The sequence below is a fragment of the Condylura cristata genome, unplaced genomic scaffold (genome assembly GCF_000260355.1).
Source record: "Condylura cristata isolate star-nosed mole 26May11 unplaced genomic scaffold, ConCri1.0 scaffold00053, whole genome shotgun sequence".
NCBI lineage: Eukaryota > Metazoa > Chordata > Mammalia > Eulipotyphla > Talpidae > Condylura > Condylura cristata.
This window is the reverse complement of record NW_004567154.1, coordinates 315,720-342,593: the sequence shown is the minus strand read 5'-3', so window position 1 is coordinate 342,593 and position 26,874 is coordinate 315,720. Positions and strand designations below refer to the sequence as shown.

The 26,874-nt window shown below is 49.9% G+C and overlaps 1 protein-coding gene across 8 annotated transcripts in view; it reads left to right on the top strand.

Moving 5' to 3' along the window:
- The window catches only part of IQSEC2 (IQ motif and Sec7 domain 2), a 79,821-nt gene that overhangs the window by 46,032 nt on the left and 6,915 nt on the right, over positions 1 to 26,874 (top strand). For 7 of the 8 annotated variants that reach the window (XM_004694997.1, XM_004694998.1, XM_012734303.1 and 4 more), the window contains 8 exons: positions 14,861 to 15,122; positions 15,980 to 16,381; positions 18,903 to 19,798; positions 21,038 to 21,199; positions 21,667 to 21,789; positions 22,699 to 22,865; positions 25,059 to 25,198; positions 25,950 to 26,075. In XM_004694997.1, coding sequence (XP_004695054.1) covers positions 14,861 to 15,122; positions 15,980 to 16,381; positions 18,903 to 19,798; positions 21,038 to 21,199; positions 21,667 to 21,789; positions 22,699 to 22,865; positions 25,059 to 25,198; positions 25,950 to 26,075 — 2,278 coding nt within the window. Of the gene's footprint in view, positions 1 to 5,889; positions 6,621 to 14,860; positions 15,123 to 15,979; positions 16,382 to 18,902; positions 19,799 to 21,037; positions 21,200 to 21,666; positions 21,790 to 22,698; positions 22,866 to 25,058; positions 25,199 to 25,949; positions 26,076 to 26,874 lie in introns of those variants that run through there. The other variant, XM_004694999.2, reaches the window with a different exon arrangement.

The window sequence follows — 26,874 nt, the reverse complement described above, 5'->3', positions numbered from 1 at the left end:
TGAGTCTTTAAAAAGTAATAACTTTTCTTCATTCCCCAACCCTGCCAGAAATGGTCTTGTCCACTTTGGGGCTCTTTGAGCAGAATGGAAGAAAAAGAATTCATCAGTACCTTTACTCAAGTCCAAGGTCAGCCATTCCCCAACTCTATAACTTTGGGCGAGCCATATAACTTCTGAGACTGTTTCCTCATCTGTGTAATGAGGATAATACCTACTTACCTCTTAGCGCTGATTTTAGGATTGGGGTTGTAATGTAAAAATTCTTGAAAGGCAGGGCTACCCATGCCCTGTTTTCTCATAGCTAAGTGTGTGGCATTGGATTGGATTGGATCTAGAATCTATATGTGCCTGTGGATGGTTCTGGAGCAAACAATGAGTCTGACTAGAGTCGAGTTTGGGAGTGAGGAGGCTGAGAGTAGTGTGGGGGGGGGGGTGGACAGGATTGTGCTGTGGGAGAGAGAGCCATTGTCTGTCATCATGAAAGTGACACAGCAGGGAAACTAAGAGTAGGTAGCCCTGGGAAATGGAGCCCAGGCAGGGAGTTCTGGCCCTGTTCCTAGTTCTATTACTCTGTTGATGCCATCTCCCAATCTTACGGTGCAGGGCAGGGAAATATGGTGGACCAATACTTGCACTGGTGCCAACATGTCTCAGTTTCAGTCCCAATTCTGTCACTAAGTAGTTGGGTGGTCTTAACTCACTCCACATCTCTGGGCCTGGTTCCTTATCTGTTAAAGAAATACAATATCCCAAACATCATGGCTTTCTTATTGAGGAGTATATGAGTTCATAGGTAGAATTCACTTTGCTGAATGCCTGGCACTTACTAGGTACTCCTAAGGTGGGTAGCTGTTATTAGTGTTCATCTGAGTAGGCATTTACCCAGTTCTGCTGTGGCCAGGGTCTATGTTTGGTAATAGTTCTTGCCTTCCACAAGTCCCAGTCATTTGAGGAGACTCAGAAGAGGTATGACAGAAGCTAGCACAAGGACTTTGGCAGCCCAGAGGAAAACACCTGGTCCCATATAGGGCTGGTACAGATCAGCCCAGCCTAAGAACTGAGACTTAGAGGATAAGCAAGAGTTAGCCAGGGACAGAAAGGTGAAGTGTGGAAGAGAATTCAGACAGAAGGATCCACATATGCCAAAGATCTGAGGAGCCAGAGGTTCCTGGGGTTTGTGGACCTCAGATAGGTTCAGGGAGCCCATGAACCTCTTGGAATTGAATGTAAAATGTTGTCTATGTCTACCTATGTGTTTTTTTCTTTGTGGGGAAATGCTCTATGGTTTTCAGTAAATGCATAAGGAATTGTACCTCCCCCCCCCCAAAAAAGAAAGAAAATGGGTGAAATCTGTGTTTTAGAAGCTTCAGATCAGCAGTCAGCGTGAAGAAAGGGTTGGTGGAGGTGAGCTGAGGGCGCAGCTGGGGAGTTGGCCTAGGCGAGATGGATCTGAGCAAGGGCTAGCGTGCTGCACTACTGCAGTGACACCGATCATATAGAATAATTCTCATTTCAAATGATGGACTCTAAATCCTCTGACAGTTATTTATGAGATAAAGCAGATAGAAGGTGAGGGGAAGGGTGGAGTTAGGATGACTTGGCGTCAGCAGAGGGACATGAGGAAACCAAGGGAAGCAGAGGAAAAGGGGGCCATTGTTAATGCTCAGCTAGTCCCCAAAGCCCTTGTTTCTGACATAATTGCTAACTTCCATCTACCCCTGGTTCTTGGAGATCCTGAGAGACACTGGAGACATTTATTTCTCTGGGTTTTGGAGAGGAATTACTTCCAGTTAGTGAGCCAAGTAGCTTCCTGAAGAAAGTAGTGTTTGCATCATTCATTCCAAGCCCATCAAGATTTTGAGAACTAGAGATGGGGAGGATTCTCTGACAGTGTGCACAGGGACTGGAGGTAAGAAAGGGTACAACTCAACACTGGGAGCCACAGAGTTAGACATACCTCAAAAAGCAGTTTAAGCAGTTTAAGCAGTTTGTGGTAGACAACTGGAGAACCAGGAGCAGTTCTTAAATAGAGAAGTGACATGATAGAAAGTAGCATTTTAGTAGGAAGGGAGGCTAGAGAGAAGGCTGTTGCAGTCATCCAAGAGAGAGATAAGCTAAGGGAGTGGCCATGGGGCTTGAACAGAAGAGATGGGGTTGAGAGGTGTCTTGGAGGAAGCGAAGACTAGACGTAGAGACTGAATAGATCGTGGGGGAGGGGGTATGCACAGCAGATAGCCAAGGGTAGGTTCTTGGGGTAAGTTGCAGTGTTCGGGCCTGGCCATGGATTCTCTTGTTCAGCAAATATTTATGAGGTGACTGGCACTGGGATGGGCATGAGGCATATAGCATTGAACCAAGCAGATGCCTTTCCTGATGGATCTCACAGTGGGTGAGACAGGTAGTAAACAACTAAGTACACAGACATGTGTCTGGGCCACACTATTTGAGGATAGAAGAAGCAACAAGTGCAGAGACCCTACGCCAAGCGTGTGCTTGCTAAGTTTGAGGCACGGCTGGGAGGGTAGTATGATTGGAGAAAATGTGAACGAGGGGCAAGAGGAGCGGGAGATACAGTAGCACGGCCAGGTTCTGGCTGGCCTTCCACGGCTCTCCAGGAGCTTTTGGTGACACAATTAAGGGAGCAGGAGGAATCTCGTGTGACTCCTTAGATTTGTGTCGGGGTAGATGGGGATGGCTTTCGCTTAGGTGGAAAATGCAGTGTTAGTTAAGGTTTCCATGACTCTGAAGACTCTAAGTCAGGCCATTCTGGTGGGACTGCCCAGGAAACTTCATGCTTGATAAATCTGAGACCCAGCAACTAGACCCCAGGCTACAGAGATGGAGGCAGGGACAGGGAGGCCCAGCCATACCTGAAATTATGGAGTGAGATCACTGACAGAAAGTGTGGAATGAAAGGGAAGAAGAACAGAGCAGAACTGGGGAAGAGGTACGAACACACACGGAACAGGGAAGGAGCAGAGATGGAGGTGGTCAGAGAAGTAGGAGGAACAGCAGCAGGGAGTGGGCTCAAGGCAGGAAGGAGCTGTCCGTGCACAGGAGGGCTTGTTAGGAGTGGCAAATGTTACAGCTGGGGGATGTAAGAGGAGAGTGGAAGAGTCTGCTGGCTTTAACCACTAGGAGGTCCTGGGCGAGCGTCCTCAGAACAGTTTTGTGGTGTGGTGGGCGCATGAGGCAGATTGCAGTGGGTTGAAGAGCTCGTGGGAGGTACTGAAGTGGAGATGGCCAGTGTAGACGTACTTCTTAAGCTTAACTGTGAAAAGAAGAGAGGGACAGTGATTGCTAGAGGGAGATGTGGGGGCAGATAGAGGGTTTTTATTCCCAGATGGGAGAGACTTAAGCTTCTATAAATGTTGGTAGGAAGGAGGCAATGGAAAAGGAGAGGGTGAAATACAGGAGGGAGGAGTGATTGTGTGGAGGTGGCAGCAGGGGTGTGCTCTGGAGCTCAGGTGGAGGGACTGGCCATCTCTCTTCCTCACTGGCTAGAAGGGTGTTCGAGGGCATTAGGGAGATCTGTGAAAGAAAAGCTACAGGAAAGTTCAGAGCTACAAATAGAGATCTCTGACTAAGGGCATGGATGCTGAAGCTGAGTGGAAACAAAGAATACTTCTGGTTGGGAGTCAGGGAGGACTGCCTGTAAGAAGCAGCATCTAAGCTGGGCCATGAGGTTCAGATGGGATTTCAACAGACAGAGATCACACAGAAGGAAGAAGTAGAGTGAGCAGAGGCATAAAGGTGTGGCCTTGCTGCTGGTATGATAAACAAGCTTGTTTGCTGAAGGCTGCAGGAGCAGGCGCTGAGCCTGGTAATGACAGTATTAATAGTAGTCACCAAACCTGTGTCATGGCAGGTGCTTTATATACTTGAGTTCATTTAAGCCCACCACACTGTGCAGAATAACTATTTCCTCATTTTCTAGATAAAGAAAAGTCCTAGAGAGATGAAGAAATGGAACCAAGGTCACCCAGCTAGTGGGTGGTAGGGCTGGTATTTAGACCCAAGTCTGTGTGACTCTCAAGCCCATGCTTTATCCACCTGACAGGAAAGGCCAGGTGAGGCCATATGGTGGGGGAGTCTTGCATGCCAAGTTGAGGAATCTGAACTTTATCCAGGAAGCAATGGGGAGCCAAGGTGGGTGTCTAAGCAGAGATTTATGCTTGAAGGTGGGCTTCAGGAAGGCTAATGTGGTCCAAGAGGATAAGGAAAAGAAATCAGGGGGTGACTGCAGTGTCAGGTTGAGGGATAGCAGGGACCTGGCCTGGATACAAAGGGGGAGTGAGGAGTGGGACTGGAAAACCGTTTGTTCCTCCTGACAGCCTTAAGAGGTGCGGATTTTTTCCCTCCTTTTATAGATGAGGAATGAGATTCAGAAAGAGGAACTTAGTTACCCAGGACTTAAGCCCTGGTTCAAGTGACTTGGCTGACTCAGTGACTCTGTGGAACAGCATGTCAGAGGGAGCTCCGAATGTGAGGATGTCTATGTAGGGGGTGCGTGTGTGCATGTGCATGCTTGTCCGTGTGAAAGATGAACAAGGGCGCCTTCCCTTGCCTGTCTTCTTTCCTTCCCATCTCTTCCCGAAACCCGGTTTGCTGGAGTCCATGACTACTGCCTACTCTGAGCCAAGGGGTCTGGGGCTGGGTGATGCTGCTTTGTTTACTATCCACAGATCAGCCTTTTCACCCCGAGGCACCTGGTCCCTCCACCCCCAGTCTTACAGTCCATCCATGCACCCCATGAGGCTAGCCCAGCTCCAGTGACTGCTATGTGCCGACTGGCCCCTGGTATTACTTCATCCACTGTACCATAGGCTCAGAAACTTGTCCCTGCAGTGGCTCCCCCCTGCCACTGTGACACTTCTGTGTGGGTACAAATGGCCACGTCGGGCACTGGGTTCAGTCCATGAGCAGTCACCAGTACCTACCGCCACATGCCATTGCTCTTGTTTGCCGGGCACTTGACCTATGTTCCAGTCCTTGCAACAGTCCTGCGGAGTGGGCATCTTGAGCCCCATTTTTTACAGATGAGGAAACTGAGGTTCCCAGGAGGGCAGTAACACGCCCCAGGGCGCGTAGCATAGAAGCGTCTGTAGAGCTCTCATTGGAACCCAGGTCTGTTTGCTTCCAGAGCAGTGGTTTTTCCACACTCTGTTTCTAGACATCGATTTTCCTGACTCTGAGTCCTCAGAAAACACAAACCTTTTCCTTCAAGGGCATGGTGGATTTTGAGAGATAATGCCATGTTCACCCACAGGACCTGGTAAGACAAGTCTGAAACATAGAGCTCCAAGAACTCTGGGTTTAAATCCTGCCTCTGTCACCCAGCTGTGTGAGTCTGAGCAGGTTATTTAACCTCTGTGAGCTTCTACCTCATCTTTAAAATGCTGCAGATTGTTGCTGGGATGGTTGGGGTTACCTGTAATAATGAATGCCAAGTGCCAGCATGGAGTGATGAGGGCATTGTGGTGGGCATCAGAATTATAGCATTTTCAAATGAGGCTGGGCACCTGGCAGGTCAGAAGTGGAGTTTATATTCTCTGGGCATGACCTTAAGACCCAGCCCAGCCTGGATGTGGGGGAGGGATTTCCCCGGAGGGGACCAGCAAGGAGACTAAGCTGGGTATGGCCCTGGATAATTGTCACACTGGCCAGCCAGTGCTAACCCCACCTCCTTGGTTCCAGCCCTTCTTGTATCTCCCTGCTCTGCAAACTAATACCTCTGCCTCTCTCTATCACCTGCCTGCCTGTGGCCTCTACCCTGCCCTCACTGGTCCCAGGGAAGAGGAGGAGGAGGAGGAGGAGGAGGAGCAGGAGCAGGAGGAGGAGGAGGAGCAGGAGGAGCAGGAGGAGGAGGAGGAGGAGGAGGAGCAGGAGCAGGAGGAGGAGGAGGAGGAGGAGGAGGAGGAGACTGAGGAAGAGGAAGAGGAAGACGCTCATCAGTTCTGCTGTCCGGCCTCCGAGTGCAGTAGTCCCTCCTCTCGGTAACTGAGAGGACGAGGGTCATTTTCTATGCAGAAGCAAAAGCCTTAACCAGCCCTTCCCTACCCTGTGAGCCCCCTTGGGACCCCCTTCCCTGCTTCAGGAACCAGATGGGCAAGCATCCTGCCCCTTCCTCCCCCACCTCCTTCTTGGAAGTCCCACCCGCACTGCTATCTCCCCTGGACTCCAGCCCCTGAATTCTAAAGAGCTGGAGTCCTAGATCTGGCTAAAACGTGGGAGCAGCAGAGCTTGGAGGTTGGAGCTTAGAGCCTGGAGCCTCCTGTACCCGCACCCACTTCCCAGGCACCCTGGAACCTGCCATTCCTGGAGAGGTCTCCAGATGACATCCCAAGGACCTACCTCTGTCCTGTGTGAGCACAGAGATGCAGGGTGCTTGGGCTCAGAGGACCAGACGGGGCGGGACCCAGCTTGCTCAGCCCATTGACCTGTTGCTCAAACCCTTGCTGTGGCCATTGCTACTATCTCTTCTGCTTGAAGGCCTAGTGTCCTGTGCCCCCTGCCACTCCCACAGTGCTCTGTACATACGACCACAGAAAAGGCCTTTCGGAGTGTGTTGCTGTGTACAAAGGAATGTCCATCAATAAAAGCTGATCTCTTCTCTCTGTCTGATGTATGTTCCATCCCACTCCTGTTTGCCTGTCCCCACCCCCACCCTTCTTTTCTATTTGGCACTGGGGGAGGGGCTAGAAGAGTAGCATTTGATTCATGCTTTTGTCAACACTCAAAAGGCACTAAATAAATGAATGAATGGTGTGGGCACTCACCATTTGCAAGCCTGTTTTTTGCCTTCTTCAGCCTGAGGCACTGTGAGTGATCAACATGACAAGTCATTTGACCTCTGATACCTGGCTTCTTAGTGTGTTCAAGAGGGGGTAAGAATAGACCAGAGGATCTCTAACAGCTCCTCCAGCTCTACCATCCTACCAATCTGAGAGTCCACAATTAAGGAAGAAACTCTGATTACATGACTTTAAGATGGGATAACTCAGTGACACATTTCATGCAATTCTGTAGTTTCAACAATGCTGATCTTTGGATTCTCCAATTCTATGGTTTTATGATTTCATGACTACACTGTTCTTTAAAAATTCCAGGGGTGTGATTTTAATATTCTGTGCTGTTAGATTCTGCATTTTCAAGGTTCTGATTCTACCTGCAACTTTAGGGATTTCTAAATCTGAAGGGAAGTCATTTCCCCCATTTGCAGTGATCCTATCTCCTGCACCTGCCAGAAGTTGGTTCTAAGAATCCCTAGAGACTGTCCGCATGAGGGTGGAAGCCATCCTTTGTGGGCTGCAGAACCCAGACATCCATAACATGTCTCTGTTAGGAGCAAGGCTGGGAGACCCTGAACACATTCTGCAGCTCTTCCTTTCTGAGTCTTTTAACAAATCTGAGTTTTCCTTCTGCTTACCATCTATATAACCTTGAACCAGGGTTTTCTTGTCCTTGAAGTTAATTTTCCTCCTGAGTACAGGGAGAATATGTCTACCTCTCTGGATTATCAAAAAGATTGGCAAGGAAGAACTGCGGGGTGTCCAGGATAGGGTCTGGGGCTGTCCACGGATAGGCTAGTGTGCCGTGAGCAGTAGCTCTTGTTTTAAGACAAAGTAAGGGTCCCTCCTGTCTTTTCTTCCCTTCTCCTCTTTAGTGTCCCCATGACAGTGATCCTGTAATTTTCCTGAGGTGTACCTCATTCCCTCCTTCATTGTCTCACTCGTTCATTCAACTCAGTACTCAGGCTCTCATATCTTTCCCCCTCGCTCTGTCCCTACCTCCCTCTTTTTTTCACTCTTCCAGGAGGTGTTGCTTGAGCACCTACTGTGTGCAAAGCTTCAAGCTAAATACTGTGAGGAATTCAAAATAAGATGCTGCCATGTTCTCTGTTTCCCAAGGGAGATGAAAAATTCCTTTGAGAAAGTAGGCAGGGAGTTAAGAGCAAAAATGATTGAGCAGATGTGACTTTGGTCCTGGACCAAAGAGGAGGGGGAAGTCATGGTGGACCAGAGGGCTGGATGTTGTGACAGAAGCACCTACTGGAGGGCAGGATTAGAAGGCTGGGAAGCCTTTGACTAGGCAGCGAGAGGTAAGGAGGCATTACAAGAGACCGGACAGCCGGACAAACACCTGCTGGGCTTGGGGCATACTGGGAATGGTGCATAGATAGCTGCTTGACTGGCTCTCCAGGGTGTATGAGGCTGAGGCAGGGGAGGAGGAGAGCATTCCACTTTTCATTTGACTGAGCTAGAAGGAAGTAGTGAAGGCAGGAGCATAAGTGCAAGTCAAGGTCAGCTGGCCTTCCGGGAAGCCACTTCCAGGGGTGTAGACTCTCGCGCAGGTGACTGTCTCTCCTGAGGGCATGTGCTGTGAGAAGGGGTGAAGCTCTCTCACTTGGGAGGGAGTGTGTATGTGCATGTGCACATGTGTGTGTCTTGATGTGACTCCTGGCAGGTAGGACGGGAGTGGGAGACTGCTCTGTTATGTATCTGAGGGAATGTGACTATGTGAGGAATTTCAAGTGTGAGGTTGATTGTGTGAGGTGGCGCCCCTCTGTGCCTGCAGGCTCTTGACATGTGCCTGGTGGAGATAATCACAAGACTGGGTGTGGGTGGCTTTTGAGCATGTGGGGCTGTGACTTTTCAGGGGACAGTTGTTAGGCAGAATGGTCACACAGACAACCAGGCGTAAATGAATGCTAGCTGTGGTTTGGGGTGGGGGGCAAGGCAGTTGCTGAGCACATGCTGTGTGCTGGGCTCAAGCCTGAGCATGGCGTGGTAGCAGGGGTGAACTGTGCCAGGGAAATAAGAACAGGGTGAGGGACAGACACTTCAAGAGAGAATTACACGTTGGTGGATGATAAGGACAGCCCATGACATGGGTGTGCACGAGCCGTGGAGGGGGTGTCCCTGCCCTTGTCAGGTTCTCGGGGGTGGGAGTAAGTCAGAACTGACTTCCCAGGAGGGTTTGCCTACTCAGGGTACTGTGAGATGATTTTGTCAGAGTGCTGAAGTCTAGTGAAGGGCTGAGGGAGGCCATCTGGGGCAGAAGAAACCAAGGAGGAGTGTGAGCAGAGGCCTGGCACTGTGCAGCTCGCCACAGCCCGGGGAGCGTGAGTAGCCAATTGCAGCAATTATCTAGGAACTTAAGGATTGGGTGTGGGAGTACACAGATGCAGGGAGTCCTCTGAAGCTAAAAGTAGGATACTGGCCTGGGGGCTAGGGGGTCTGGCTTCTCATCCTCTGTGACCCTGGGCTAGTCACTTTGACTTTTGGGTGTGATTTGTACCTATGGGGCTGGAAGGTTCGTAAAGCCCATTCCAATTCTACCCTTAGCCAGTCAAACCCACAAGTCATTGCTCTCAAAGTCAGGCACTTCTTGCACCTAATCTCACAGTCTTTTCTATTTCCTTCTGGGTGCTTCCTCATGCACACATTCCACAAATATTTCCCCAGCATCTGGTCCTCAGCATGCCACTGTGGGAAGGCATGGGGAGGTGGAGAATGCAATGACTCGACCTTGGAAAGGCTACTTGGTGTGGGAATGGTAGGTAAGAGCATGAGTGTTGATTGAAATTCTGGCTCTGTCGCTGCTCAGCTTTGAGATTCTGGCCAAGCTGCTTCATCTCTCTGCCTCTTAGTTTCCTCATCTGTGTGACCCCTTGACCTAGCCAGGATTCAGACCAAGTCTGTGTGCTCCCGAGTCTGTGTTTGCGTGCTGTCTACCCAGTCTGCCCCTCAGGTGGCTTCCTTCTCCCCTGCTAGCCACAACCCCAAGCCAAGCTGGGCTGGCCTTAGCTTTGCTATCTGTGGTTCTAGTACTGGGCAGCAGAAAGAGCTTAGAGAAGAGCTGTCAGAGGAGAGGCAAGTGACCGGAGTCCTTCCACCCCTCTGTTCCCACCCCTGCTGGTCCCAGTCTCCCTGGCCAATCTTTCACAGGAGCTCAAGCCCCTGGCCTCATGTGGGTGTGCTGACCTCTATGTCCTGTTTCCCTGTCTCTTGCTTCCGGTCCCTCCCCCCTCTTCCTGTCCAAGTTGTCATGGGGATAGTCCTCAGCATCCCTAGCTTCCTCTTGCCCTCATCTTATGGTATCCATAGCAACAGCCCCCATTCATTTCCATGGCAACTGCATCCTGATCCCAACCCCTGCTGGCTGGTTGGCTCCGGGCAGTGCCGGTGAGGGTGAGGAGGAAGAGAGACCTCCTATGAGGGGCAGCCTCAGAGGAGGGCCAGTGCCCCTGCCCAGAACAGGCCAGCCAGGAATACCTAGAGAATGTTCTGCTCTGTTTCTCCCCCATTTTGGTGCCTTGGCCCACAAGGTCCTCACTTCTCATCTCTACCATCTCCTCCCAACAAGGCACCTATTCAACAGCTTCCTCTCCATGGGAAGTCCTCAAGGCAAAGAGAGAGCTGGCATAGCTCTGGATTTTGCACCCCTGTTCTTCCACTTGAAATCTTTGGCAACCACCTTCCCCCTCAGAGCCTTTTTCCTCACCTGCAAAATAGGAATCCTTCTCCTTCCTTCACGTTTGCCATGCAGATTAAGTGATGTGTGGAAAATGCCTGACACAGGCAAGGTGCGCTGTAAGTGCGAATTTATTTTTATTCTGCTCAGCCACCCCCAAACCAAAGGAATCTCTCCTGAGCTCCCCCAGCACTTCCTCTGTTCTGCAGCCCTGAGAACTTTCAGCTTTGTGCTGTGGTTATTTGTGTAACATGGTTTATTTCCCCTGCTGCAGAGGATGCTCCCCAGTTTCCCCTAGAGAAGAGCTCTGCAGACAGTGCACACAGTGCATGGGTGTGTGTGCACGCATGTGTGCGTACTGGTGTGTGTATGTGCGCGCGTGTGCTTTGCTCCTGATGAGGAGTTCAGGGGGGTGCCTGGCCTTTGCTGAAGCCCAGTAATTCAAAGAGAGAATTACATTTCCTCGAGCCCTGTGCAGAAAGGAAGCAGAGGTGCAGAGAGGCAAAGGGACAAGCCCAGGCTCACAAACTGGCACATGGCAGGCGGGACCAGAACCCAGGTCTGCCCATGTTTTTACTCTGCAGCACAGTTTGTCCCTAGGTATTTGTGGAGGGGGCGACTCTGAGTTAAGGGGTTCCATTTCTAGGGCTCCTGTTTCTTCAGCAGTGTACATGATGTCAGAAGCAATACCCTTTCAGTTCTGTCCTTTGGTAGGAGCCTGTCCTGACAGCTTGACCTCCCTGCCACCCTCCCCTTTGCAGCCAAAAGAGGGGTGAGCGGAGAATTGCCAAAGAGCGATGGAGCTAGGAGTGGGGAGAGATGCATTGTTATGAAAAGAACCTGGGCTCTGGCTGGCTGGTTTTGCATCCTGCCATTCTCACTTAATAGCCATGTGACCGTGAAAAGTTGATTTACATCACCTCTCTGAGCCTCATTGTCTTCATCCATGAAATAGACCTAATGGTGTCTACCTTAATGAGTTGTGAGGATTCAACAGGCTAGTTAGTACTCTTGCCCTGGGGATACAGGTGGCTCTAGAGCTCTTCGGTGCCTATAAGCCAGCGTGTGTGGAAGGGGAAGGCAGACATGAAGCTAAGTGTTGAGGGGTTAGCTTGTGGCCAGGGAGGGGTGACAAGGCCAAGGTTGACAAGGCAGGGGTGAGATGAGAGGAGGCACCCAAAGCTATGGTGGAAAAATGGAGGTCGCCCTATGGGTGGTGATTCCTATAACACCTAAGTGAGAGCATGTCTCTCCTCTGCTTATCTCAATAAACAAAAGCCAAAGTCTCATGATGTGCCCCGATACCTCTTTGACCTTATCCTTACCACTCTCCCCTTTTTCACTCAGCTTCAACTGTGCTGGCCCCTCTGTGTCCCTCAAATGTGCCAGGCTCAGTTTTACCTCAGGACCCTCACACTGGCTCTGTCTGGACTGCTCTTGCCTTACACAGCCACACAACTCAACTCCCTCACTTCCATTAGGGCTAGGTTTGTATATCATTTTTTCAAAAGACCTTACCATCTGAAATAGCACCTTTTATCACTTTGCTATATTTTCTTTCCTAGCACCTATCTCTACCAGAAATGATAGTATATATTTATAGTCTGCTTCTCCCACTAGAATGTCACCTCTCCGAGGGAACAATGCATCTTGTTCACTGTATTTCTACCACCAGCACTGTGCCTGGCACCAGGAAATTGTTCAGTTGTTCATTGAATGATTTACAAGGAGCTGTGAAAAGATTTTTGGTGAGACAGTGTAATGGTCAAATTTATACTTTGGAAAGCTTTCTCTGGCCACAGGACAGAAAACAGATTGGAGGAGGAGACTGATGGTTATGGTGAAAGTTCAGGTGAGAGGGTTTGTGGCCACCAGAGCTTGATCGTTGACTGCCCTGGCCCAGGAGCTTTGGCAGGGCACCAACTGTATTCTGGGCCGTGCACACTCTGTTCCTTAGGATATTACCAGACTCTTCCTGTGCTGGGATTCTGGGAGTCATGGACACAAATAGCTGCCACACTTTGCCAAAGCTAACCTGAGCCATAAAAAGAAGGACATGTGCTGTGTGGGGGGAGCTCTGAAGAGGGTCAGCAATCATTTTTGGCCCGGGGTGGGCTTCAGAAGGGCTTCTTAATGGTGGCATATGATCTGAACCTTGATGGAATTAGGGTTTGGAGGGATTTCTCAGATCGGAGATAGCAGAGATGAGAGAGACTGCATTCCAGGTAGAGGGTACTGCTGGGGCAAATTGGGAGGTGGAAGACAGAGGTGTATTTGGGAGAAACACCATCTGGGCCAATCTAGAGGGCAGGGCAGATGGGGTTGGGGGTTGGCAGTCAACCCTGCAATATGGCTTAGTATCTAAGAGTATGAGCTCTGGCATCAGACTGCCTGGATTTGAATCCCGGCTCTGTCTTTAATAGCTGTGTGACCATAGATAGGTCACTGACGTCTCTGGACCTCGGTTTGTTTATGTGTAAAATGAAGATCGATAATAATACCTATCTGATGGGCTTGTTTTAAAGAGTAAACAAGTTATTAAATGTGAAATGGTAAAAACAGTGTGAGATGTTGAGTGTTCTATAAGCATTAGCTAATATTTCTTGTAAAAGCCTTGGGCTTATCTCTTGTGGCCAGTGGGAGTAATGGATGGTTTGTGGACAGAGAAGGTGGGTGATTGAAACTGGGCTTGTGCTGGGTACTGGGTGGGCAGAGGTTTGAAAGGTTGGTGGGCAGGATTCTTCAGTCCTGAGTGGGTGAGAAGAGCATCACAGATGCCTGGGGAGGGCTGGACTGGGTCCTACCCTTGGAGGGGGTACTGTGGGCCCCTTAAGCCCAGGAAGAGAATTTGGGGTAGCAGATAGACTTCCCGGTCTGTTTCCACTTTGCTTCTGGCAGTGCTGCAGACTGATGCTTGAGAGGGTGGAGGTGGTGCAGCAGTAAGGTGGGCACTCCTGCCAGGGTGGCTGAACTCTACCACTGCAGCCCAGTCTGACCCAACTTTACCAGTGCAGCTTCCCCACTGCACCCAGCCCCCAGTGCAAAGTGCTCTTCTGCAAGGTGGGAAGACCTGTTGCAGCTTAAGCCCTGCACTGGTAGGGCACCCCCACCCCCCATTACCCACCCCAGCTTGCCCCAGTCCCAGCCCTGGTGGTCTGCCAAGTAGGGACCAGAAGTGACCCCTCAATTCTTTCACCAGCCAAAAGCCTCCCGACCCCAACCCTGTGCTTGCGCAAACCACAGCATTCTCTGGGCCCTAGCCACACCCATTTCCCCCACAACCCCTTCCATGCCTCACCTGGCCCTCCCCTCCCAACCCCCATCCCCTGTTCTCCTGCCTCTCTGCCTCCTCACCATACCCGCTTGGCTCAGGGCGCCTGGGCTCCGTCGCCACCTGGGTTCCCTGGCAGCCTGGTTGCCATGGCACTGTGGGAGCAGGTCTGCCAGAACAACAGCTCTGGGTAACCAGGGCGGGCAAGGCCCAGTGCCCAGCGTCTGCCACTCTTCGCCCTCGAGACCCCTGCCCCCTTTCCCCTGCTGAGCAAAGGAGGCCATGAGGAGAAAAAGGAAGCTGCCCCGCAGGGCAGCTCTTTACCTGTGAGGATGCTTACCTGTGAGGATGCTGGATGGGAGGCGCCTCCTACTGTTCCCGAACTGGAGCCCCGGAAGCCAGAGAACCCTGGGAACTGGCCAGGCCTGAGTCCAGGCAGCTGAGGGCAGGGGCGGGGCTGTAGGGGGCAGGGCTGGGGAAGGATGGGGAGAGCCTGGATAAGCAGGATGCTGGGGTGAGCCTCAGACCTGGGGTCAAGGATGGGAGGGAAATCCTAGCATACTGGAGGGTACAGAGTTACGAGGGGTTGGATCTGTGAAGGGAAGAAGTCTGGAGGGAGAGGGTAGAGCTGTGAGGAAATTGGTCCATTGAGGGAAGGGGGGCTTGGGGCTGGAGCTGTTAGGGGCCGGGCCACCAAAACAATGGTGGGAGGGGGAGTTTTGAGGGGGACAGGACTGGGAGGAAGAGGTCTGGAGGTAAGGCTGTGAGGGGATGTGTCTGTGGGGGTCAAGGCTATGGGGAGAGGGGAATAGGTCTGGGTGGAAGTGAGGGTGTTTGAGGATGGAACTATGAGGGATCGGGGCTAAAGAGGAATGACTATCAATAGGCCTGTGAAGGCCTGGGGGCTGAAGGGAAGGAAATGTGAGGGCAGTGGGAGACAGCTCTGGGGGATGGGAGTCCCCTCTGACCTTTAAGTATTCTGCTCCCTATGTCTTTGAGGAAGCTGGGGAGGATGGGGCTGCAGGGAAGAATCTGGTCCACCCACTCTCAGTCTGGCCCAGCAAGCCCATCTCCTATTCCCACATCCTTGCTCATCTTATCTCATCCCCACAGTGTGGAGGGTGATGCCCCAGGCAGTGACCTGAGCACAGCGGTTGATAGTCCTGGGAGCCAACCCCCCTACCGGCTGAGCCAGCTGCCCCCCACCAGCAGCCACATGGGGGGCCCCCCTGCTGGGGTGGGCCTTCCCTGGGCTCAGCGGGCTCGTCTCCAGCCAGCCAGTGTCGCCCTGAGGAAGCAGGAGGAGGAGGAGATCAAGCGCTCCAAGGCACTCTCGGACAGCTATGAACTCTCCACGGACCTGCAGGACAAGAAGGTGAAGATAAGATGTTTCTGGCTGGGAGTGGGAGGAATGGGAGATATGAGAGAAATCAGGGAAGCGTTGGGATGTTGTGTGGGTCGATGGTATCCAGGGAGGGATAGTGAGACTGAGACAGGTGAAAACCAGCTCTAAGATCTTTCTTAGAGGTCTTAGAGCTGAGGACTCAGTCACCACGCATCCACTCAGTCTTGTATTCACTCATCAAACATTGATGTACAGAGGAATGAGACCTGGATCTGGTCCTCAAGAATCTCAGTCTAATGGGAGAAGTACACATAGACGTTGACAGTTTCAGAGCAGTGTTCTGCACTGTAGCATGCCAATCTCATACTGTTTTGCTAAATAACAAAATAATAAAGTTGGTGGTGCGGTGGAGAGCACAATGTACTATGTATAGAAAAAAAAAAAAAGATGGAAAGAACATACGCCTGAACATTAACTGTGCTTATGCCTAGTAATGGAGGCTCAGGCGAATGACCCTCGCTGCACCCTTCTGCCCCCTCCTTGCTCTCCTTTCCTGCCCTCTCTGTTTCTCCTCCTTGCTCTCAACTGTGTTCTGTCCTGTTTTGGATGGATTTCCCAGATCTCTTTTGAATGATGAATATCTATTTCTTGTAAATCTAAAAGGATCCCCTCCACCCCTGTCCTGTCCTGTATGACATGCCTTAGCTGAGATATAGTGAGAGCGTGAGGCTGAGGTCACCCCTGTGTGTTTGTTTGGGCAGCAGCAAGCAGCCTGCTGTGGCTAGGGGTATGTAGGGGGGACGAGGGTGGGGGCTGGGTGCTTGAGACTGAGGGAAAGAGGCTGTAGGGACTTTCTGACCATGTTCCCTTCGCCCCTCCCCTGCCAGGTGGAAATGCTGGAGAGGAAGTACGGGGGCTCCTTCCTGAGCCGCAGGGCCGCCAGGACCATCCAGACAGCCTTCCGCCAGTACCGCATGAACAAGAACTTTGAGCGGCTCCGTAGCTCAGCTTCAGAGAGCCGCATGTCCCGCCGCATCATCCTTTCCAACATGCGGATGCAGTTCTCCTTTGAGGAGTACGAGAAGGCCCAGAATCCCGCGTACTTCGAGGGCAAGCCTGCCTCGCTGGACGAGGGTGCCATGGCTGGTGCCCGAAGCCACCGGCTTGAACGGGGACTCCCATATGGAGGCTCCTGTGGCGGGGGCATCGATGGGGGGGGAAGCTCCGTCACCACATCTGGAGAGTTTTCTAATGACATCACAGAACTCGAGGACTCCTTCTCCAAACAGGTCAGCATCCCTGAAAGGCCGTTCCCCGCTGTCCCCATGCCCTGGTGTTCCTAGGACCTTTTACCTATACTCCAAATGGAAAGAAGTTGCCCAACCAGCATTTAAAATCAGCAAATAGCTACCCTGTGAGTAGGAGCCATGAGGATGATTGGAAAGACACTGCAAGACCAAAAAAAAAGTATATAGTTAAAACAACCCAGACAAAAGTCTGGGTATATAGAACACAAGGAAATCAAAGTTCTCACTCTTTGGAACTTGTCCCGCTTTCAGAGTAAGGCTAACTAACAGGTGATGAGCCCTCTTATGTGCCTGATGCTGTAGGTGCCTCACAATGACCTGGGAGATAGAAATGGTTATGCTGACTTTACAGAGGAGAACAGTGAGGCTCAGCGGCCCTGGGAGGTGATGTGACTTCCACAAACTGGATTAGAACTCAACTCTGTCTAGTTCCAAAAGCCATGCCTTTTCTATCACACAACCACAGACCAGGGTCTTTTCTGAGCACCTTGAGGGAGACAGATAAACTGGCCATGGGCCTTGTTCCAAAGTATGTCTCAGGCCAGTAGAAAATGAGAGACACCTTACACATGACTGTCTCCTGAAACTGAGTGTGTTTGGAGCCAGGAGAAAAGGATCACATATAGTACCATACATGGGAACCCAGAGGAGGGAAAAGAAACTTTCATCTGGGAGAACCAGAAAAGGCTTCTTTGAGAAAACTGATGGTGCTGGGCATTAACAAACAAAGATTTAGCAAGTTACAGATAACTGGGAGGGTGTTGCTCGCACACTCATTGCATCAGCAAAAGCATGGACAGGTGGGAATGCCACAGGCAGTGATGGTGGTGAGAGATCATTCTAGGCTCGGGGTGGATCAGCAAAGCTGCTCAGGTACAAACCCAAATTCTGCCACCTCCAGCTGTGTGACCTTGGTCAAATGGTTTAATTTTACTCAAACATCACTACTATGGAGTTAAGCACTCCTTAGAACTGTTTTTGAAGATTCATTTCAGTTAGATGATATATAGGAAAGCACCTAGTATGTGGTAGCTGCTGCCTACATGCTCGTTTCCTCCCTAAAACCAAGGTGCTATTTGGCAGAAAGTAGATGAATGAATGAAGCTTTATAAAAGAAGAAACTTCTGTGATTTGGCACTGCCATCAACCTGGGCTTGTCTCCCTATAGCCCGGTAAAGGGGTTTGTGGGGGGAGGAGTGCTGAGGGAAGGAAAGTATTAAAGGGAAGATTTAAATCACTCATCTACACTTATCTATGCATTCATACGACAAACACTTGATCAACAGCTCTTCTGTGTCAAGCATTGTGTTGAACTGAGCTTAAAAGAGAGAGAGAGAGAAACCAGACCTGGAGCCTGTCGCTCAAGGGGTCTTGGGGAGTAAGGCATAGTAGACCTTAGAAACCAGATCTGGGCCCATTTCTCAGTCCTACCCAAGTCTGATTAAGAAAGTGGATTAGTTATTGGTTGCTATGTAACAAATGACCCCAAAATTTAGTGACTCAAAACTTTAAAGATTGGACTTAGCACACATTAATTATCACTTACAGTCTCTAAGGGCCATGAATCTGAGAGTGGCTAGGTGGTCCTCAACAAGCTGCATTTAAGCTGTAGAGTGAGAGAATACATAGTTGGGAATGTATAAATGAAGAATATATAAGATATAACTGGGGCCACTCAATCTACTGCCAGGCTCTCTCACTTGACTGTTAGCAGGTGGTTTGAGGTTTTTGCCATGAGGGCCTCCATAGGTCTGCTTATGGTGTGGCCTTCCCCAGGGAAAGGGAACAAGAGAAAGAGAAAGAGCATAAGCAAGAGCACTCAGAACAGAAGCCTCAGTCTTGCCTAACCCAAACTCAGAAGTGATAGGACTCAGAAGTGATATCCTATCATTCTGCCATAGGCTGATGGCCCTAAAGGCCAACCCTAAGGCAGTATGGTTCCTGAGGGTGTAAATACCAGGAGATGGACATCAGCAAGAGTCAGTTTGGAAGGGATAAAGAGTTACCAGTCATGGTCCTGATACTCAAGGCTGAATATTTTGTTTTTCCTCAGAGAGAAAAGAAAACCGAGGGCTCTGAAAGCCAAGAGGAAGCTGGGACTTTGGTTTACTCTGAGGAAGTGGGGGGGAATGTGTATGGCACAGGCAGGGATATGGGTTGAACCAGGGAGGAGGTGGCATTTGATTTGGTGAATATGGACGTGAAAGTGGTATTGGGCTATCTGAGAAGGGAACTTGTGAGCATTAGGCCCAACTCGCTTCTGTGAGCTCACAATGGCTCCCTGGGAGTTACTTTATATACTTCAGAGAACCTGTGGAGTGGGGGAGGGGAGTCCTTGACTACCTCTAGGAAGAGTCCCCCATCTTCCTTTCCTCTGCCTTTCCCTCCCTTCCTCACTTCCCTCCTCCTCTCCTTCATCTACGCCCTTCCACCATCCCACCATTCCCTGCTTCATCTTCCTTCCTTTTTCTCCCTTTCTCTCCTCCCCTTCCTCCCCTCATAGGTAAAGTCTCTGGCTGAATCCATTGACGAAGCCCTGAACTGCCACCCATCAGGATCCATGTCTGAGGAACCAGGGTCAGCCCAACTGGAGAAGCGAGAATCAAAGGAACAGCAAGAGGACAGCTCAGCCACATCCTTCAGTGACCTGCCCCTCTACTTGGATGACCCAGTTCCCCCACCATCCCCAGAGCGACTGCCCAGCACAGAGGCCCCACCCCAGGGCCGGCCTGAGTTCTGGGCATCAGGTTCTCTCCCACCAGTTCCTCCACCAGTGCCACCAGGGACCCGGGAAGATGGTAGCCGTGAGGAAGGCACTCGCAGGGGTCCCGGGTGCTTGGAGTGCCGGGATTTCCGGCTGCGGGCTGCCCACCTCCCCCTGCTTACCATAGAGCCTCCTAGTGATAGTTCCGTGGACCTGAGTGACCGCTCCGATCGCGGCTCTGTCCACCGCCAGCTGGTGTATGAGGCTGATGGCTGCAGCCCCCATGGGACCCTGAAGCACAAGGGGCCACCAGGCAGGGCACCGATCCCACATCGCCACTATCCAGCCCCGGAGGGCCCAGCCCCAGCCCCGCCAGGGCCCCTGCCACCAGCTCCCAACAGTGGCACTGGGCCCAGTGGTGTGGCTGGGGGTCGTAGGTTGGGAAAGTGTGAGGCAGCAGGCGAGAACTCTGATGGTGGAGATAATGAGAGCCTGGAGAGTTCCAGCAACTCCAATGAGACCATCAACTGCAGCTCTGGCTCCTCTTCACGGGACAGCCTGAGGGAGCCTCCAACCAGCGGCCTGTGCAAGCAGACATACCAGCGGGAGACAAGGCACAGCTGGGACTCACCAGCCTTCAATAACGACGTAGTACAGAGGCGGCACTACCGAATCGGCCTCAACCTCTTCAATAAGTAGGTGTTCCCCATTCCACCTCCTCACCTCCTCATCAAAGGGCACTTTTATCCCTGGGGCTGAATGCCCAGCAGTAATCCTGGTTCTGCCATCCTCTCATTTTGTGGATGGTGTTTTCTCCCAGCTGTTCAAAGCCCCTCAAAAGCGCCCATTAGAAGCAATTCTAGTCCTGGTACCGCCTCTAACTGTGATCTCAAGCAAGATGTCTACCCTCTCTGGGCCCCAGCTCACTGTCTACAAGATGGATTATGAACCTTGAACACCCCACCTTCCCTTTTTGCAGGGGGAGGCAATATGATAGATAAAGAACCCTGCTCAGAAACAGAGCACATGGATCCCTGGCCTGATCTTGACCAGACCAGGCAAGATATAGTCCTCGGACTGCAGGGTTTCCCTCCATCAACCGCCAGGGGTATATATTTGAGGCATTGGGAGGCAGAGTAGAGTGTTCTTTCTAGGAGCCTGGTCTTGTGCCAGGTGCTCTGGAGTGGGACAGCAGTGTGACATTTCATTAGAAAAGTTAGAAGACAAATGCTTTACATATTTTTAGTCTATTAAACACGGTTCTTACATTCATTCAACAAGGAGGGTGATAGTGTCCCTATTTTATAGGTAAGGAACCAGGGTTTGGTGAAGGAAAGGGAATTGTCCAGAATCATGAATGGTAGTGATCAAGCTGAGAGTAGCACCCAAATTCTGACTCTGGGATTCTGCATGTGGCATAGTTCAAACCTGGACTTGTCTTAGTGTGAAGTGGGGAGTACTTTGTCTATAGAAGCACTCAGAATGAGTGACACTTGTTTGGTTAGCATTCAGGATGCAGGTAGATTAACTTCTTACCTACTGTGGGACTCCATGACTTGGAGAAAAAGCCTAGCCTGAGGCTCAGGCCATCTTCAAGAACTCCTCAGTCCCTGCAGGGGATCGCCAACCATGGGGCACTGAGCAGGCTCTCACTGGATCTTCATTTTCTAGTAATAGTGTGGCTTCAGTGAAGGAGGAAGTTGGGTTGAAGATAACAGAAATTTGAAGCGCTGTGAGATGGGAAAGTGGCTTCCGTCTCCATGGGCCTCTTTTCTTTTTTTCTATGCATGCTGATAAAGGGATTGGACCAAATTGTATTTCTGCTTCCTTGGTTCTTTGAGGCCATGGTTGGGCCCAAAATTAGTTCAGAAAATGGGACAAAGGGCAGTGTTTCATGAGGATGGTCATCTAACCTACCTCCCCTCTTTCTGCAGGAAGCCAGAGAAGGGAATCCAGTATCTGATCGAGCGGGGCTTCCTGTCAGACACACCAGTGGGCGTCGCCCACTTCATCCTGGAACGGAAAGGCCTGAGCCGGCAGATGATAGGGGAATTCCTGGGGAACCGACAGAAACAGTTCAACAGAGACGTGTTAGAGTGAGGATCCCGGGATGGGCAAGCTGAGCCAGGGCTTCCTAGAAGAGGGGAATAGGAGAGAGGAGGGAGACAGCTTGTCCTTTTTGCTCAGATAAACTTAACAAAACAGGATGACTAAACATTCCTGCTCCCTTACCCCTCTGCTTAAAGGGTTCTGATATCTCCTAGCCCTATTCCTAAAGTCTTCTGCGTGGCCCAAGGCATGCCTGTCCTTTAACCTGCATTGGGCCTCGGTTTCCCCATCTCTGCAGTGAGTGTTTGTAACACTCAGTAACACTGTATCTGGCTTTGATATTCTAGGATGGATTCGGTTTCAAATGTACCATCTTCATATGTCCTGGCTTCAGCCACAGAACCAGATTTTGGAAGTCTGTCAGTGGCGTATTTGTCTATTTGAGCAGGTCGGGGTGGGTCAGAGATTTTCTGCAGAGGAATTGAATGGCACACACCCCTTCTTTGCTCCTCAGCTGTGTGGTAGATGAGATGGACTTCTCTTCCATGGATTTGGATGATGCACTACGGAAGTTTCAATCCCACATCCGAGTCCAGGGTGAGGCCCAGAAAGTGGAGCGACTTATCGAAGCCTTCAGGTGTGCCTCCTTCCCACTTCTGAAACTGCCCTTTCCTGCTTTGGAGAGAGTGCTGTAGTATGTGTCTGCAGTCCTTTTCTCACCAGAAAATGGCAATTATAAACCCTGTCTCATAAGACAGTATTGAGATCAGAGGTAATATGCCTAAAGTGTCTAGCTCAGCAGCTGGGGTGCAGGTATCCAATAAGTGACTACAAGGTTGCAGCAACAGCTAATGTTTGCTGTGAGCTGGGCACTTCACATGATTGTTTCACGGAATACTTATAACAGTCCTATGCAGTTGATGCTTCTATTATTATCCCCATTTTGTAGATGACAAATCTGAAGTTGAGAGAGGTTAACTAGCTTGCCCAGAGACATGCTGTGAGTAAGTAATGAAACCAGAATTGGAACTCAATAGTTAAAAGCATGACCCATGCCCCTTAACTATTATCCTTTACTATGACTGTTTTAAGGATCAGGTAGGCCTGGGTATAAACCCTGGCTCTACCACTTTGGGGTATTTTGTGGAGAAACAGAAGAGCTGTTGAGAACTGTTTCCCATAATGGGAGAAGGATTTGCTTTACAGCCAGGAAAATGTAGATTTTCATCCTGATTTCACCTTATACCCAGCTCTGTTACTTTGGGCAAGCTACCTTACCGCTATGGGCCTCAGTTACTTCATCTGTTCTCTAATGGTTACCTTGTAAGAATGTGATATGTCTACAGAAGATAGTGTACATAAATCCCCTGGCAAACCTCTGTGAAAGGTGATTCTCATATGCTAGTCTTGGGGAAACTCTATAGAAATGGACTGACCCGAAAGACTTAAGAGTATTTCTTGGAGGTTGAGTTGGTGGTGGCAGTCTAGGTGGATGATGGTAGGTGGAGATGGCTGGTGCCTGACCCTGATCCCTCCTGCCCTGCAGCCAGCGGTACTGTGTGTGTAACCCTGCCCTTGTGCGCCAGTTCCGGAACCCAGACACCATCTTCATCCTTGCCTTTGCCATCATCCTCCTCAACACCGACATGTACAGCCCCAGCGTCAAAGCTGAACGCAAGATGAAACTAGATGACTTCATCAAGAATCTGAGAGGTGACCCCAGACTTTCTTATCACCTCTCTTACCCTTAACCTTGGAAGAAAACGTGGGCAGGAGGGGTAGGGAAGGACAAGGGAGATCACATCTACTCCCTAGAAATTAACCTGTGATACTTTCAATTCTGGGAAAGCTGGATGTTCCCAAGGCATTCACTCATTGATTCAGGTCCTTTGATGACACACTGCTTGAACAAGATACCAAAGTCGTGCTATCACGGAGCTTATACTTATAGTATATACTGTACACAGAGCTTATACTAGTCACTTCTTGCTGCCTCTTCCCTTTCCTTCTGTTTGTATGTGTGTAAAGACTCATTTAATTGCTGTAGCTATCTTCTGCTTCATTCATACTTTCAGTGATTCATTTGGCCACTAACTGAGTACCTCATGTGTGCCAGACCCTGTGATGGGTGCTAGAGAATGTGGAGGGGCATCACTAGTCCCGCCCCAAGATTGCTCTGTTTGTAGGAGAGATTGACTTATAGTTCTAGATACTCAACACAAGAGAGAAAGCAAACCGTGGTGTCAGAGGGGCCAAAAGTGTAGTCAGAGTTCAGGGGAGGGAGACCCCCACCTTCAGTGAATTTCCTGGAAGGACGTGACAGGACAGTTACAGAGGATATCTTGCCTGGTGGTAAGAATAGCACACGGATAGAGGTGGAACAACTTCAAGTTGTTTGGAGAACAATCTGAGGGGTAGATGATCCACTTGAGAAGGTTAGTTGGAACCAATATATGAGAGCCTTGAGTGCCAGAGGACTGGTGTCACCTTGACCTTTTTTCTTGGTTTATTCCATGTATGCCTTGCCTTTCACCAAGAAGCAGCCTACTAAAAATGACACAGATGTTAGGATGATTTAAACAGAAACTAAAGAGGGAAATAGAATTGAGGAAAAACAAACAGACCAGACATATTTGCTGACCGTCACAGCACAGTTGATGGGCTTTAAGCTCTCTGGCAGCAGAGCAATAAATGATGTGTGCCTTTAGCACCTGTCCAAGAAGGAGGCATGGCATTTCCAAAGGAGAAAACATTTTCTCTAGCAGAAGGTTTAGAGAGAAGAGTGAGTGGGCTTCACTCAGCAGACAATTGGGAGTGGAGAAGGTTGGTAGACTAGGAGGAGGGAGTTAGACTGATTAGAGGCCATCTGGAGTTGTCTCCAGAATCCTGCCATTAGTCATTTGTTCGTTCATTCATTCATTTCATTCATTACCTCTCCCTTTCTCTCTCTAGGGTTTTATAGATATGCATGTGTGTACATGCTTACATGTATGGATACGCAGATATATCTACATGTACACATGTGTATTGTGTATATACATATACACCTGTGTTATGTGAAAGGCATACATATGTGCCTGTGTATATGTAATCCATGTGTGTTGTGTATGTGTGTATATTTCCCCCTCCAATTATTAATAAATAAACAAATGAAAAGAATACCTGCTCATTCCAGAAATAATGGAAATATAGAATGCCTAGAAAGGCAACCATGATTAATATCTTTGCATATTCTAGTCTTTTTTCCTCATGCACATGTAGCTTTTGATATAGTTAAGATAGTGATGTACATACAATTTATTACCCAACTTCTTTCACTTAACTTGCCCAAGAATTTTTTTATGCTTTTTGTAAACATCAAGTTTTTAATAGCTGCATTATTTTATTGAATAGATATACTTAGCTTTACTTAACTGTTTCTCTCTTAGAACTGCTTCTCTGTTAGAACTAAGATGTGTCAATTTTTTCCCATAAGTAGCACTTGTGTATATAACTACATCTTTGCACATATTTCTGAGTTATTCCTTAGGGCACATTCCTAGGAGAGTAACCACTGAATGTTACCTTCCAAATTAGTTATTGTTAGTATACATGTCCACTTCCTGGGTAAAAAGTCAAAAAACAAACAGACAAACAAAAACAAAGAGGTATCTAATTGTTTGCGCCACCATATACTCTGAGTTATTTAGACAAGATCCCATTCTGGGGAAGGAAGAGGCTGGCTGTCTGCTTGCGGGCTGCCTTTCCTACCACTTCCTAACCAAGGGACCAAGGGAACCTCCTGCCTCCATTCCTGGCCACTGTTTGGCCCATGCCTTGGTATGAGGTTTGTGGAGAAACCCTGCCACCCATTCCCCATAGTCACGTGCTGTCTACCTGTGTTACCCCCCCCCCCAACACACCCAGGGGTTGACAATGGTGAAGACATCCCCCGAGACCTCCTGGTGGGCATCTACCAGCGCATCCAAGGGCGTGAACTTCGGACCAATGATGACCATGTGTCCCAGGTGCAGGCTGTGGAGCGAATGATTGTGGGCAAAAAACCGGTAAGTGCCTTGGGAGGTTGTAGGGGGACAGGGCTTGGATCCGCCTCTGCTTTGAGTGGTAAGTCAGTATCCCTCTCCAAGTCGCAGGCTTCGCCCACCAAACGGAGCAATACCAAATGGCAATACATTCCTCAGAGTGTATGGTGCAGATTGAGATGCTGTGAAATGTCTCCACATAGTGGGTGCTCTATCAATATCAGCAGCTTTCTTGCCTCTGCTTCTATCTGTCTAGCACATGCGAGGAGCCAAGCTAATAGTTAGCTGACAACCAAAGCCAAGAACACACTCTACTCTTGAGTCGACAAACATTGACAGGTGCCATTCCACTGAACATGGCGTTTCACTGGACACCGGGACACAGACAGGAATCAGATGTGGTCTTGTCCTGGGATCACACTCATACCAAGGAGGGCGTCAGGCAAAGACACAATACTTCTGCCTTATAGTTAGTTTAGGGTAGCACAAAGAAAGCAAAATCACAAGTGGCTTCTTAGAAGAGATAACACTGGAACTGGGATTGGGAGCGGTGCAATGTGGCCATCTGAAGCTGAACAAGAAAGGCATTTGAGGACAGAGGGCACCACAGGGATGAAGCCAAGACAGTAGAAAATCTAGGCTTAGTCACTTAGACTCCATGCATCGGAGCGACAGTGACATGTATCCAGTGTAGCTTATGGTTAATGTTAAGATGCCGGTGGCCTGAAGCAGGTGTGCTGACCTTTCCAACATCTATTCCTTTGTGCTGATCTAGGTCCTGTCTCTTCCTCACCGTCGACTGGTTTGCTGTTGCCAACTCTATGAGGTGCCAGATCCAAACCGTCCTCAGAGGCTAGGCTTGCATCAGCGAGAGGTCTTCCTCTTCAATGATCTGCTAGTGGTATGAACACTGTGGGGGAGCACCTGGAGGGAAGGTGGCGAGCTTGGCCACTGGGTCTGGTATGAACCATATTAACCTGGTGGAGGCATAGTGGGTGAGGTGCTTTGCCGTGTGATCTGTGTGGTCTTGGCCCAGGCAGAGGCCACCTCTGTCTCTCGTGAATCTATTTAGAGTTCATAACAGCAACCAAGGGCAGAAAATGTGAGGGCTGGGGAGATGACACACTTATAACCTGGGATGTGGTAGGAAATATCCACCTTGCTAACACAGAAGGTTGGTTGAAGGGATGTCAGCCTAGGACTGGGGGTCAGCTCAAAACCTTTGGGTGTTTGGGATGCTTGAAGTAAGTCTTAAAACTGAGCTGATCATCAGTGTAGACATGCGTCTTTTAGAGCTGGAACTTTTAGGACACTGCAGGTGGAAGGTAACTTTAGGGTCTTCCCTTCAACATCATACCCAGGGCAAGAACAGGCTTTCACACACTCCCCACTTGCATGCCTGCAGGGGGCACAGGCTGTCTTCCTCCAAGGCAGCCGGTTCCCGTGCCAGTCAGCTCTGACTGCTTGGGTCTCTCTCCTGATGGGTCTTCCTGATCAATTGTCACTAGACCCTTGGCACCACAGAGAACAAGTGTTCTTCCTTTGTTTTAAGACATTTCCTCAGGGATTTGAGGGCAGCGATCTAGCTGCCCTTGGTCTTCTCTCCTTTAGAACAGGACCCCTCTGCCTTAGCTCTGTTAACATTTGGGGTGCTGTCCTGTTCTTTGTTGTGGGTGCTGTCCTGTGCATTGTAGGATGTT